This window comes from Ornithorhynchus anatinus, chromosome 3 (genome assembly GCF_004115215.2).
Source record: "Ornithorhynchus anatinus isolate Pmale09 chromosome 3, mOrnAna1.pri.v4, whole genome shotgun sequence".
NCBI classification, from domain to species: domain Eukaryota; kingdom Metazoa; phylum Chordata; class Mammalia; order Monotremata; family Ornithorhynchidae; genus Ornithorhynchus; species Ornithorhynchus anatinus.
The window spans coordinates 93,736,045-93,749,225 of record NC_041730.1 but is presented as its reverse complement, the minus strand read 5'-3'; the positions used below and the strand labels follow the sequence as shown (position 1 = coordinate 93,749,225).

Genomic DNA, 13,181 nt, shown 5'->3' with positions numbered 1-13,181 from the left:
ACCCTATTTATTTTGTTAATGAATTGTACATCGCCTCGATTCTATTTAGTTGCCATTGTTTTTACGAGATGTTCTTCCCCTTGACGCTGTTTAGTGCCATTGTTCTTGTCTGTCTGTCTCCCCCGATTAGACTGTAAGCCCGTCAAACGGCAGGGACTGTCTCTATCTGTTGCCGACTTGTTCATCCCAAGCGCTTAGTACAGTGCTCTGCACATAGTAAGCGCTCAATAAATACTATTGAATGAAATGGAAAAGCATATACGTACAACAGGAAAACTGATTTCTAATCCTAGTTCTACACTTAAAAGGTGGGTTTTGAATAAGTGTACCTGATTCCCAACTTGTCAACTGGAGATAACATATTCCCTGCATCTATCTCACATGAACATGGTGAGCAAAAAATCAAACTGAGAATGCAATTTTTGAAAACGGAAATACAAAATATTACTCTACCAATTTAGAGCAGCTTTTCGGATAACAGCTTAAATGAGATCAGCCGTACCTTTGATCTGAATGAAGCTGCTGTCTTGGTCCTTCGGTCATTAGAGGTTCCGAAAGCATCTCTGCTAGATCAGCATCACTTTGAGTCATGGAACTTCCTAATTCTGTGAGCGTGCTTCTACTCAAACTGGCCTCCAGTGAATATTTATCCCAGACCTGGGCCTCATCATTGGGATGCTCGTCTTCATCTGGCTCCCAGATATTCATTTCAAAGGGGCCTATGTTTCTTCTCACACGCCTTAGAGCTTTCAATCTCACTTTTTGGATATTATGTAGGACAACGGACATCATTTCCTCTGTCTGGGGACCTAGAAAGATAAAAAAGAAACAGGATTTTCTAAATTAAATGATCGGGAGTGTATGGAATGCACCTGTTTCCAGTGATTGAAATAGCAAGAACATGTGGGGAATGCCTTGATTAGGCCCCTTGGCCCAACCCAAAAATCAAATGATTTCCACCAACTAGGCCTTGTTAGGATCGGGAAGCAATCCTTCCAATCTGACAATGAGTGCCTACTGCATGCAGAGCACTGTACTAAGCAGTGTGACTTAGTGGAAAGAGCATAGGCTTGAGAGTCAGAAGGTCATACGTTTTAACCCCGGCTCCACCACATGTCTGCTGTGTGACCTTGGGCAAGTCACTTCATTGGGCCTCAGTTACATCAATTGTAAAATGGGGATTAAGAGTGTGAGTCCTGTGTGGGACAAGGACTGTCCAACCTAATTAACTTGTATCTACCCCAGCACTTAGAACTGTGATTGGCACATTGTAAGTGCTTAATAAGTATCTTAATAATTATTATTATTAAGAAAGAACATACCCAAAGCAAAATATTCAGCCCCTGCCCACTGGCGAGGCCCTTGTTATTAAATGCATCCATTTTTGTTTGATGTATTTAAATAGAAATGTTAAGGAGCTGGAGAGTGTTTAATCATTTTTCTCATTCTTTCATGAAAAAAGGAAAAATGGAACCTATAAAAAATAAGTGTAACCAGGAGACTTGCAAAGGTTTGTTTTTTTTCTACCACCAAGTGACTGAAGTGAACTGAGAAGCATCATGATCTCGTGGAGAGAGCATTATCTACCCTGGGAGTTAGAAGGACCTGGGTTCTAATCCAAGCTCTGCTTGTCTGCTGTGTGACCTTGGGCAAGTCACTTCACTGTGCCTCAGTTACCTCATCTGTAAAACGGGGTTTAAGACTGTGAGCCCCATGTGGGACTGAATAGCTTGCATCTAGCTTGTTTTATTATACACTCAGTTCTCCCATGAGCCGGGGGTTTACATTCCTGATAAATCGATCGCGTTTATTGAGTGTTGTGTGCAGAGTACTGTACTAAGCACACAGTAAGTGCTCAATAAATACGATTGAATGAATGAATGAACATAATATAACAGACACATTCCATGTCCACAACAAGCTTTTAGCCTACAGGGGGAGAAAGACATTAATATCAATAAATTACAGATTATTTACGCAAGTGCTGTGGGGCTGGGATGGGGCGGTAAAAGGAGGGAGCGAGTCAGGGTGCTGAAGAAGGGAGTGGGAAAAGAGGAAGTGAGGGCTTAGTCAAGGAAGGCCTCTTGGAGGAGTTGTGCCTTCAATAAAGCTTTGAAGCAGGATAGAGTCATTGTCTGTCAGATATGAGGAGGGAGGATGATCCAGGCTAGAGGCAGGATGTGGGCAAGTGGTCGGCGACGAGATAGACAAGATGGAGGAGACTCAGAAGGTTAGCACCACAGGAGCAGAGTGTGCAGGCTGGATTGTAGGAGGACAGCAGCGAGGTAAAGTAGGAGGACTGACCGAGTGCTTTAAAGCCAATGGCAAGGCCGATCCTGACCTACCCCAAATCATGGTAAACTCATGCTATAGTGCTCATGCCTCGCCTGGTGCTACCCACAACCATTTTTTCAGACACTGCATCACATTCCACCCACATATACGCATGGTGTTGGAAGAATGTTCTCTAAGCAGCGTGGCATAGAGAATACAGCATGGGCCTTGGGGTCAGAAGGTCATGGGTTCTAATCTGGGCTCTGCCACTCATCTGCTGTGTGACCTTGGGCAAGTCACTTTAACTTCTCTGGGCCTCAGTTCCTCATCTGTAAAATGGGGATTGAGACTGGGAGCCCCAAATGAGACAGAGACTGTGTCCAACTCAATTTGCTTGCATCCATTCCAGTATTTAGTACAGTGTCTGGCACGTAAGCGCTTAATTCTTTTTCTTCTTCTTCTTATTATTATTATTAATAATTCCCTAATAGCAACCTATCCCAAACAAGTAGCAAAAACAGTGTACTATCCTCATTTCTTGTTTGAGAATGGACATGTCCTCTGAAAACTGCCAGAGTAATCTCTGTCCAACATTTCTGGATGGGGGTTAGAGAAGTGTTAGAGAGGGGGTTAGGACAATTCCCTAGAGAAGTGTACCTAGCCCTCCCTGCTAAAGCAAGTCACAGGCCAAGGATGACAAAAGCTTAAAAGCAAAGTTTGTTTATCAAAGAAAAGACCATAGTAATTTTGAAATGGTCTCCAAAAGAGTAGCATGCAGCAGTGGATAGAGCAGGGGCCTGGGAGTTAGAAGGTCATGGGTTTTAGTCCCGGCTCTGCTGCTTGCCTGCTCTGTGACCTTGGGCGAGTCGATTCCCTCCTCTGGGCCTCAGTTCCCTCATCTGTATAAGGGGTATTAAGACTGACAGCCCCATGTGGGACTGGGACTGCCCAAACCAATTTGCCTGTATCCACCCTAGCACTTAGTACAGTTCCTAGCACGTAGCACTTAACAAATACCATTATTATTATTAATAAAAAAAAGGGCAGCAATCTCTCTCTCTCTCCCTAAAGTCAGAACAGAAGCAAATGGGCATCTATTTTCGATTATAAAAATTTGGTTATAAAAGATTGGCTTCTAATTGTTAATCGAACACCAAAACAGACTACTAAAAGAGTTTGTGAAATCTCTGTGCCTGGAAATCTTCAAAAATAAGGTTGAAAGCGATCTATCCTTAATGTCGATCTGCCTCTGTCTCAGGAAGGAGGCAGGAACAGCCTATATTCTGTAGCTCCCTTTCACCTTTATGATTCTATTTTCAAATCACAAACACGAATAACCACTTTAAATAAAGCACTTTTAAAAACTAAACTAAATGATGTTTCTGACAGGGGCAGAATCTGTTGCGCAAAATCGCTAGGACAGATGTCCACGGGGCAGTTCCCTCAACTATCAATGGGGAAGTCAAACTGAGGGAGGAAATAAAGCAAATCTAAAATTAATTCTGGTAATAAAAATATTAGGTAAGTCAAGCTTAGTCCTCAAAACTTAAAACAGTTGAGTTTTTAAAAAGATTCAGGAGGTAGAAATAGGAGTAAAACCCTAAAATCCCACACTCTAGCTTTATAGATAAAAATAATAATCTTACCTTTCACAGTACAGTGTCTGAGTCGTTGCTGAAGAGAATTATACTTATCCCTTAAAGGAACCCTTATGTCTTCAGGATTGGGAAATGCTTTCACCAAAATTTCAGCTACCTACACAAAAACAAAATCATTTCAAAAGTCATTTCAAAACATTTATGAGAAATAATTCTTCATTATAAGAAAGCTAAGTCTTTTGACATTTCAGCAATTTTCATTGCAGTGATTTAGCATTTTACCTTTCTGATAGGTGGTAGTTCTGCAATAAGGCTCAAAATTATATCCTGAACAAGTTCTTCAATATTCATAAATCTAGAAAAAGGCAGTAGCCTATATGCCCATTCCACAGCATTGAGACAGTGCTCAATCATGCAAGCATCGAAGTCCACCTCGCAGTCCTAAGGAAAGATGGATATGGTTTTCCTACCAGTATAAATGGACAGGTCAGAAGAATTCCAAGAATAATTTTGCCCCTATTTAATCTTTTTTAATAACCAGAAATTTAACTGTAATTTCACAGATGCACATGACAATCTCTTCAAAATCCAAATGCCATCACATTACTGTAAGAGTACCTTTTTCTTTTCTACATTTTCTCTTGCAGCCTGGAACCGTCTACAACTGTATGACAATTTGTCACGGACATGCAGCATCCAACACAGAGCACAGAGTTCTCTGAAGCAACCTAAATCAGAAATCATTATTTGAATGATGTATGTCAAACCTACCTAAACTACATCAGTCAATCAATGGTACTTATATAGCGCTTACTGTGCTTTCAGAGCACTGTACTAAGAGTTAGAAGACACCGACCCTACCCACAGGAAGCTTACAATTTACAGGTATAAAATATATATGAAGTTATATTATGAAAATACACATATTGATACATAAGTACATTTCAAGTGGAACTACAACCATAATACAAATATTTGTGGTCTATTATGTTATTCTAACAATTTTAAAAAGTGCTTCCTTGAAAAAATTCCTCAAATTCATTATGAATGGACTCATAGAGAATTCCAGAGAATTCCAGAGAAGCAGCATGGCTTAGTGGAAAGAACCCGGGCTTGGGAGTCAGAGGTCATGAGTTTGAATCCTGGATCTGCCACTGGTCAGCTGTGTGACTGTGGGCAAGTCACTTAACTTCTCTGTGCCTCAGTTCCCTCATCTGTAAAATGGGGATTAACTGTGAGCCTCACGTGGGACAACCTGATTACCCTGTATCTCCCCCAGTGCTTAGAACAGTGCTCTGCACATACTAAGCGCTTAACAAATACCATAAGTACCTTCCATCACATCTTTACCTGGCTCTTAATTACCCAACTGCCTATAAGCACCATTGAGTATGAAGGCTAGATGTCACAGAGGAAACATTTAGTGGAGAGCTCACCTCCTCCAGGAGGCCTTCCCAGATTGAGCCCCCCTTTCCCTCTGCACTTCCTCCCCTCCTCTGCTCTTCCCCCTTCCCCTTCCTTCAGCACTGTGCTCATTTGTATATATTATTACCCTATTTATTTTTTTAAGGTGTATATCTCCTCGATTCTATTTATCTTGATGATGTCTTGTTTTTGTCTTGTTCTGTTTTGCTTTGCTGTCTGTCTCCCCCGTTTAGACTGTGAGCCCGTCACTGGGCATGGATTGTCTCTATCTGTTGCCAAATTGTACATTCCAAGCACTTAGTACAGTGCTCTGCACATAGTAAGTGCTCAATAAATACTATCAAATGAATTAATGAATAAATAACCTCTTATTCTCCCACAGTACTCTAGGACCTGGTACAGGCCAGGGTGAAGAAAGGGAAGATAGGCACACCATCTTCTACTAACTAGACTTCTGGGGCAGCCATGATGGACAGGGGTTGAAGTGCACTACTTTTCTCCCTTGAGGCCTCATTTCCTCAAGGATAGAGCAAAAGGAATTTCTCACCCAGCAACAGTCTGGAAAGGTATAGCACAAGGAGAAATGAGGCCTTCAGAGATCAGAATCAGTCGGCCTTTTCATCCATGTTATTTATGAAGTGCTTACTGTGGGCAGGGAACTGTACTAAGCCCTTGGAAGAGTAATAATAATAATGATGATGGCATTTGTTAAGCTCTTACTATGTGCAAAACACCGTTCTAAGCGCTGGGGAGGATACAAGGTGATCAGGTTGTCCCACGCAGGACTCACAGTCTTAATCCCCATTTTTACAGTTGAGGGAACTGAGGCCCAGACAAGTTAAGTGACCTGCCCGAAGTCACACAGCTGACAAGAGGCAGAGCCGGGATATGAACCCATGACCTCTGACTTCCCAGCCTCTGCACTTTCAACTGAGCCACGCTGCTTCAATAGTACACAATAAGAGAGTTGTACACAATAATAGAGTTGGTAGACATGATCCCTGTGCCTTCAAGGAGCTCTTCCTCGTACCTCTTCATCCCTGAAATGACCCCTTCCCACCTTCAATTTCCTTCGTCCGTCAGTGCAAGAAATATTGGCAGGACTGAAAGGAAAAAGCCACTGGTAGAGGCAGTTTATTGCTATCACTAAAATCTAGACTGCCAAAGCTTTGTAGGAAAGAACTCCATTATTTTAATGTTCCTTGATAGTTGGGGACATATCTACTAACACAAATGTACTGAACTCTCCCAAATGCTTAGTACAGTGCTCTGCACAGTAAGCATTCAATCAATGCACCTCAATCTCATCTACCTTGCTGCTGACCTCTCGCCCACATCCTGCCTCTGACCTGGAATGACCTCCCTCCTCCTGTCAGACAGACAAGTACTCTCTCTATTTCAAAACCTTATTGAAGGCCCATCTTCTCCAAGAAGCCTTCCCTGACTAAGCCTTCCTCTCCTCTTCTCCCACTCCCTTCTGTGCCACTCTTACTTGCTCTCCCCCTCTAGACTGCGGGCTCGTTGTGGGCAGGAAAGTGTTGTTATACTGTACTCTCCCAAGTGCCTAATACAGTGCTTTGCACACAGGAAGCACTCAATAAATACAACTGAATAAATACCATTGCTGGATTAATTGATCTCCAACCCCTAAGATCAATAACCTTCCTCAGTTTTCAACCAATACACTGCTTTCCTTGGGGCAGTTCACCCTCACACCATAACTTCATTATCAAGTAGTCTTTTAGAGCTCAAAGCACAGGGTATTCTCCCCTACTCATTCGAGTGATCTAGTGAAAAGAGCATAGAGCTGGGAGTCAAAGGACCTGGATACTAATTCCAGTTCCCCACCTTGTCTTTGTGACTTTGGGAAAGTCGCTTAACTTCTCTATGCCTCTGTTTTCTCATCTGTAAAAATGGAAATTAATAATAATAATAATGGTATTTGCTAAGCATCTGCTATGTGCCAAGCACTAAGGAAGATACAAGGTAATCAGGTTGTCCCTTGTAGGGCTCAAAGTTTCAATCCCCATTTTACAGATGAGGGAACTGAGGCACAGTGAAGTTAAGTGACTTGCCCAAGGTCATAGAGCAGACAATTGGCAGAGCCAGGATTAGAACCCACAGCCTCTGACTTCCAAGCCCGGGCTCTTGAATCCTACTCTCTCCTAGTTAGACTGGGAGCCCCTTATGGGGCAAAAGCTGGGTGCCTTCTGATATCTTGTTTCTACCCCGGAGCTTAGTAGAGAGCTTAGCATATAGTAAGGTCTAAGAAGTATAGTAATAACAATAATGTTTAGGTCAACCATGCTCTTTCCTCTAGTTCCTGAAGGGGGCCTGAGAATTGCTACCTGTGGGAAAAACCAAGTTGATGGGATAGAAATCTAACTTCCTCCACCTCGTGGAACTTTGTCCTCAATGGAAGAAAGAAAAATCCCTAAAATCCCTATTCTTCCGATATAAAACGATAAACTAAGAAAGACATTGCCGGCTTGACAGCCCTGTTATTTCTGGATTGGATTCTACTCCTTACTCCGCAAATAGTTGGGATATGATGATGGCATTTGTTAAGCGCTTACTATGTGCAAATCACTGTTCTAAGCACTGGGGAGCATACAAGGTGATCAGGTTGTCCCCCAGGGGGCTCACAGGTTTCATCCCCATTTTACAATTGAGAGAAGTGAAGTGACTGGCCCAAAGTCACACAGCCGACAAGCGGCAGAGCCGGGATTTGAACCCATGACCTCTGACTCCCCAGCCCGTGCTCTTTCCACTGAGCCACGTTACAGGAAGACGGCTAAGTAAGCAGTTTTAACCAGTCTGATGACCAGTCGATTCTTTATTTTTAAATGTTGCTAACAAGGCATCCTATATAGATTTTCAAAATCTGGAATAGGCTGGTCCACAAAATAGCTAAAAATGCTGGTTTTGCAACTACTAAATGAAAAAAAGGAAAAAGGTTTGCCCTTCCAAACTCCATAAGAATACATCTTAAGCAAAAAATGGAGCTGCTTAACATGATATGCACTCATTTAGTCGTGAAAATCAGTATTTACTGAACAGTTAATCATCTAATCTTATGGATGTGTCACATTCCAGATCAGGAGACAGAGTTCTTCATGATGTTGCATGCCAAAAAATGATCTTAAATATGTGCAGTCACACACATTACTATCAGTAATATTTTTAAATACAAAGGGCAGACATATGCACCCACCTATATGGAGATATATGATTATATACCCAAATTTATAATGCTGTGTGTGTATATATGTATACATATATATAAAGAGAGAGAGAGACATACTGAATGACTACAAGACCTTCATAAATTTAAATCTTTTCTGTTAATGAAGTATAAATCACGTTTGAAGTATTTGCTAATTGGGCAAATGTGTTTGATAAGTAATTATATTCTATAAGACAGAAAACTTTTTAGGGCATCAGTCATAATTTATATCTCTTTGGCAAAGATGCCAAACACACATTAAGCCCCTCATAAGTACCAACTACAATTATTTCATTTTTAAATACTTGAAAATAACACTAAATCATCTTCTTGAATAATCAGGTAGTACAAACAACCAAATATAAAACGAAATTCAAGGTGTAACACAGAGTTAGTTTTCAAAATAAAGATCCTTATCTCAAAAAAAGAGTCATACCTAGATAGGTAAAACAAAATTAAAGGTTCCTGACACCAAAAGAAATCTGCCTTCGCTGCATCTTTTGCCCTCATTTTATTCCACAAATTACTGTTTCTAGTCCCACAAACCTATTGTTTTACTGGAAACCTCATCACATGAGTGATCTCCAGCTGCTCCAGGTTTAAAGAAAGCCAAGCCAACTTTGGAGTAATTAAGCAAAGACTGAGGAAGAGGATTCAGTAGAGGAAGTGAAGCTTTCAGTCTAATCTGAAAAGTAGAAAAAACAACAGGCAAATGGGTTAGCAAAGAAGTTTCCACGGGGGCCAGTGAGGGCCTAGTGAAGATGTTCGCTTCAAGGAGACAACACAATTAACCCACGTTGCAGATGCCAACACTCAGGGAGCCCCAGCTGCTCTTCTCCTATTCATCACTGCCCCCCAGGCTCTCTGCTGCTTTGCTCAACTCACCAGCTTCCACACATGGGATAGAAGGCATTCTAGGATGACCCTTGGCACCTATATGCTTCATCTTAAGACACTCAACTTTGATTGTTCACCTAATTCCGTACTCATATTTTTTGTCGTCGCAGAGAAAAACTTTTTTGGGTGGTACGTTATTAAGCACTACTATGTTCCAGGCACTGTATTAATCGCTGGGGCGGATACAAGCCAATATCAGTTTGGACATAGTTCTGATCCCCATTTTACAGATGAGGTAACTGAGGAAAGGAGAACTTAAGTGACTTGCCCAAGGTCACACAGAAGACAAGGGGTGGAGCTAGGATTAGAACTAAGGTCTTTTGGGCTCCCAGGCCTGTGCTGTATCAACTAGGCCACACTGATTCTCTATGCCTTATTATTCTTCTGTACATATCCTAAATTCAAAATCTCAAGGTGGGCAAGGATTGTTGTACTGTACCCTCTGAAGCGCTTAGTACAGTGTTCTGCACACAGTAAGCATACAATAAATATGACTGAATGACTGAACGAATGAAAACGATTCCAAGCCCTACAGGCAGAGCTGCTTAATAAATACTGTCAAAAATGAAGCTCTGAAAGCAAATGTTTCCTGCTAACAAGAAAGAACCCATTACGTACTGCATTTTCCTATATTCGCCCCTATTCATACTCTATTGTAATATCTGTCTCCCCCTGTAGAATTTAAATTCCTTGTGGGCAAGGATCATGTCAACCATCTCCACTGTAATGTACTTTCCTAGGCATTGAGTTTGGTGCTTTGCACAAAACAAGCACTCAATAGATACCATTTATTAACTGATTGCATACACATGCCATGTCATATGCATGCCATGTCGGGTCAATGAGATTTACCAGGAGGAATGAGAAAAAGAGACTAATATATATATAGTATGCTATTTCCCACAACTGATGCATACGCTGTGGAGAAAGATCTTCAAAACAAGTCTCAAATGAAGGGGACAAGTCCAGAATAATGGGTGTCTTCTATGTGACTTTGAAAAAGACCCAAATTTCCACTGAAAAACCTTTACCTTTTGCATGACTTTTCTTGCCCATTTCAATTTCAAGATATACCACTGAGCTGCAGGAAAGGAGCAACGAGCTGCCCGAAACAGCAGAAGAATTCTCTGAAGAAGACCAGACACCTTCTGGCGATAATCTCTCTCAATTTTTAAAGGTGGATCATTATCATCTTCCTGAGTAAAGCAAAGTAAAATGAGGGAATATGAAATTTGAAAATAAAAAAGTCAATCATGTCAACATTAAGTCAATACAGCCAGTCAAATAAACACTTGTACAACAGGCGGGTTACAGAGCACGGTCTTGGGAGTCAGAGGTCATGGGTTCTAATCCAGGCTCTGCCACTTGTTTGCTTGTGATTTGGGGTGTCACGTCTCTTTTCTGTGCCTCAGTTACGTCATCTGTAAAATGGGGATGAAGACTGTGAGCCCCACATGGGACAACCTTGTATCTACACTAACTCTTAGAACAGTGCTTGGCACATAGTAAGTGCTTAAATACAATCATTATTATATAATGTAAACCCACAGGACTTATGCATCTATAAATTATGTATTATAAATTGTGCATATATATTAATGTCTGTCCCCCTCCAGACTATAAGCTCCTTGTGGGCAGAACCTGTCTACCAACTCTGTTATACTGTACTCTCCCAAGCATTTAGTACAGAGCTCTGTACATAGAAGCAGAGTGGCATAATGGTTAGAGCACGGGCCTGGGAGTCAGAAAGACCTGGATTCCAATCCTGACTCTGCCACCTGACTGCTGTGTGAACTTAGGCAAGTCGCTTTACTGCTCTGTTCTTCAGTTACTTCATCTGCAAAATGAGGGTTAAGATTGTGAAGCCCCATGTGGGCAAGTCACTTCACTTCTCTGTGCCTCAGTTCCTTCATCTGTAAAATGGGAATTAAGACTGTGAGCCCCACATGGGATACCCTGATTACCTTATATCTACCCCAGCGCTTAGAACAGGGCTTGGCACGTAGTAAGCACTTTACGAATACCATAAAAATATAGTAAGCACTCAATAAATGCCATTGATGAGGATCATGATGATGCTCTCTCCCTAGTATCAAATGCCTATTAAAGAACTATGCAATCTGAAGGTAATTTCATGCAATCATAACGCAGTTCTTAATTGTTGAACTCAAAAACTGAAACCGGAGCAGACAAGACAAAAAGACAGTAGGGAAACCATTCATTCATTCAGTAGTATTTATTTAGCGCTTACTATGTGCACAGCACTGTACTAAGCACTTGGAATATACAATTGGACAACAGATAGAGACCATCCCTGCCCGATGCCGGGCTCACAGTCTAATCGGTGGAGACAGATGGACAAAAACAAGACAACATAATCACGATAAATAGAATCAAGGGGATGTACACCTCATTAACAAAATAAATAGGGTAATAAAAATATATACAAATGAGCACGATGCTGAGGGGAGGGGGAGGGAAAGGGAGAGGGACCACGACTTGTTAAAAAATAAAATAAAAACAAACTAGTTTTAAAAATATAACAACCAGTTCATCATTGTCACGGCACACGCTGATGATAGTGGTAGAGGACTTTTCTTTGCAGAGCAATTCTGAACAGATTTCGAGATTGGACGTCTCCACCTGGATGTGGACGTCTCCACCTGGATGTCGACCCGCCACCTAAAACTCAACATGAGCAAGACTGAGCTCCTCATCTTCCCTCCCAAACCCGGTCCTCGCCCAGACTTCTCTATCACCGTCGATGGCACGACCATCCTTCCCGTCTCTCAGGCCCGCGATCTCGGTGTCATCCTTGACTCGTCTCTCTCGTTCACCCCACACATCCTATCCGTTACCGAGACCTGCCGGTTTCACCTCTACGATATTGCCAAGATCCGCCCTTTCCTCTCCACCCAGACGGCTACCTTACTGTTACGGGCTCTCGTTATATCCCGGCTAGACTACTGTGTCAGCCTTCTCTCTGACCTCCCTTCCTCCTCTCTCGCCCCGCTCCGGTCTATTCTTCACTCCGCTGCCCGGCTCATCTTCCCGCAGAAACGATCTGGGCATGTCACTCCCCTTCTTAAACAACTCCAGTGGTTGCCTATCGACCTCCGCTCCAAACAAAAACTCCTCACTCTAGGCTTCGAGGCTCTCCATCACCTTGCCCCTTCCTACCTCTCCTCCCTTCTCTCTTTCTACCACCCACCCCGCACGCTCCGCTCCTCTGCCGCCCACCTCCTCACCGTCCCTCGGTCTCGCCTATCCCGCCGTCGACCCCTAGGTCACGTCCTCCCGCGGTCCCGGAACGCCCTCCCTCCTCACCTCTGCCAAACTGATTCTCTTTCCCTCTTCAAAACCCTACTTAAAACTCACCTCCTCCAAGAGGCGTTCCCAGACTGAGCTCCTCTTCTCCCTCTACTCCCTCTGCCATCCCCCCTTTACCTCTCCGCAGCTGAACCCTCTTTTTCCCCTTTTCCCTCTGCTCCTCCCCCTCTCCCTTCCCATCCCCAAAGCACTGTACTCGTCCGCTCAACTGTATATATTTTTCGTTACCCTATTTATTTTGTTAATGAATTGTACATCGCGTTGATTCTATTTAGTTGCCATTGTTTTTATGAGATGTTCTTCCCCTTGACTCTATTTATTGCCATTGTTCTCGTCTGTCCGTCTCCCCCGATTAGACCGTAAGCCCGTCAAACGGCAGGGACCGTCTCTATCTGTTGCTGACTTGTTCATCCCAAGCGCTTAGTACAGTG

The 13,181-nt window shown here is 42.5% G+C and overlaps 1 protein-coding gene across 4 annotated transcripts in view; it reads right to left on the bottom strand.

Moving 5' to 3' along the window:
• The window catches only part of CPLANE1 (ciliogenesis and planar polarity effector 1), a 111,119-nt gene that overhangs the window by 63,163 nt on the left and 34,775 nt on the right, over positions 1-13,181 (bottom strand). For all 4 annotated transcript variants that reach the window (XM_029059915.2, XM_029059916.2, XM_029059913.2 and 1 more), the window contains 6 exons: positions 10,452-10,616; positions 9,070-9,208; positions 4,491-4,600; positions 4,155-4,313; positions 3,921-4,029; positions 503-809 (listed from right to left, as the gene is read on the bottom strand). In XM_029059915.2, the coding sequence (XP_028915748.1) occupies positions 503-809; positions 3,921-4,029; positions 4,155-4,313; positions 4,491-4,600; positions 9,070-9,208; positions 10,452-10,616 (989 nt within the window). The remainder of the gene's footprint in view (positions 1-502; positions 810-3,920; positions 4,030-4,154; positions 4,314-4,490; positions 4,601-9,069; positions 9,209-10,451; positions 10,617-13,181) is intronic.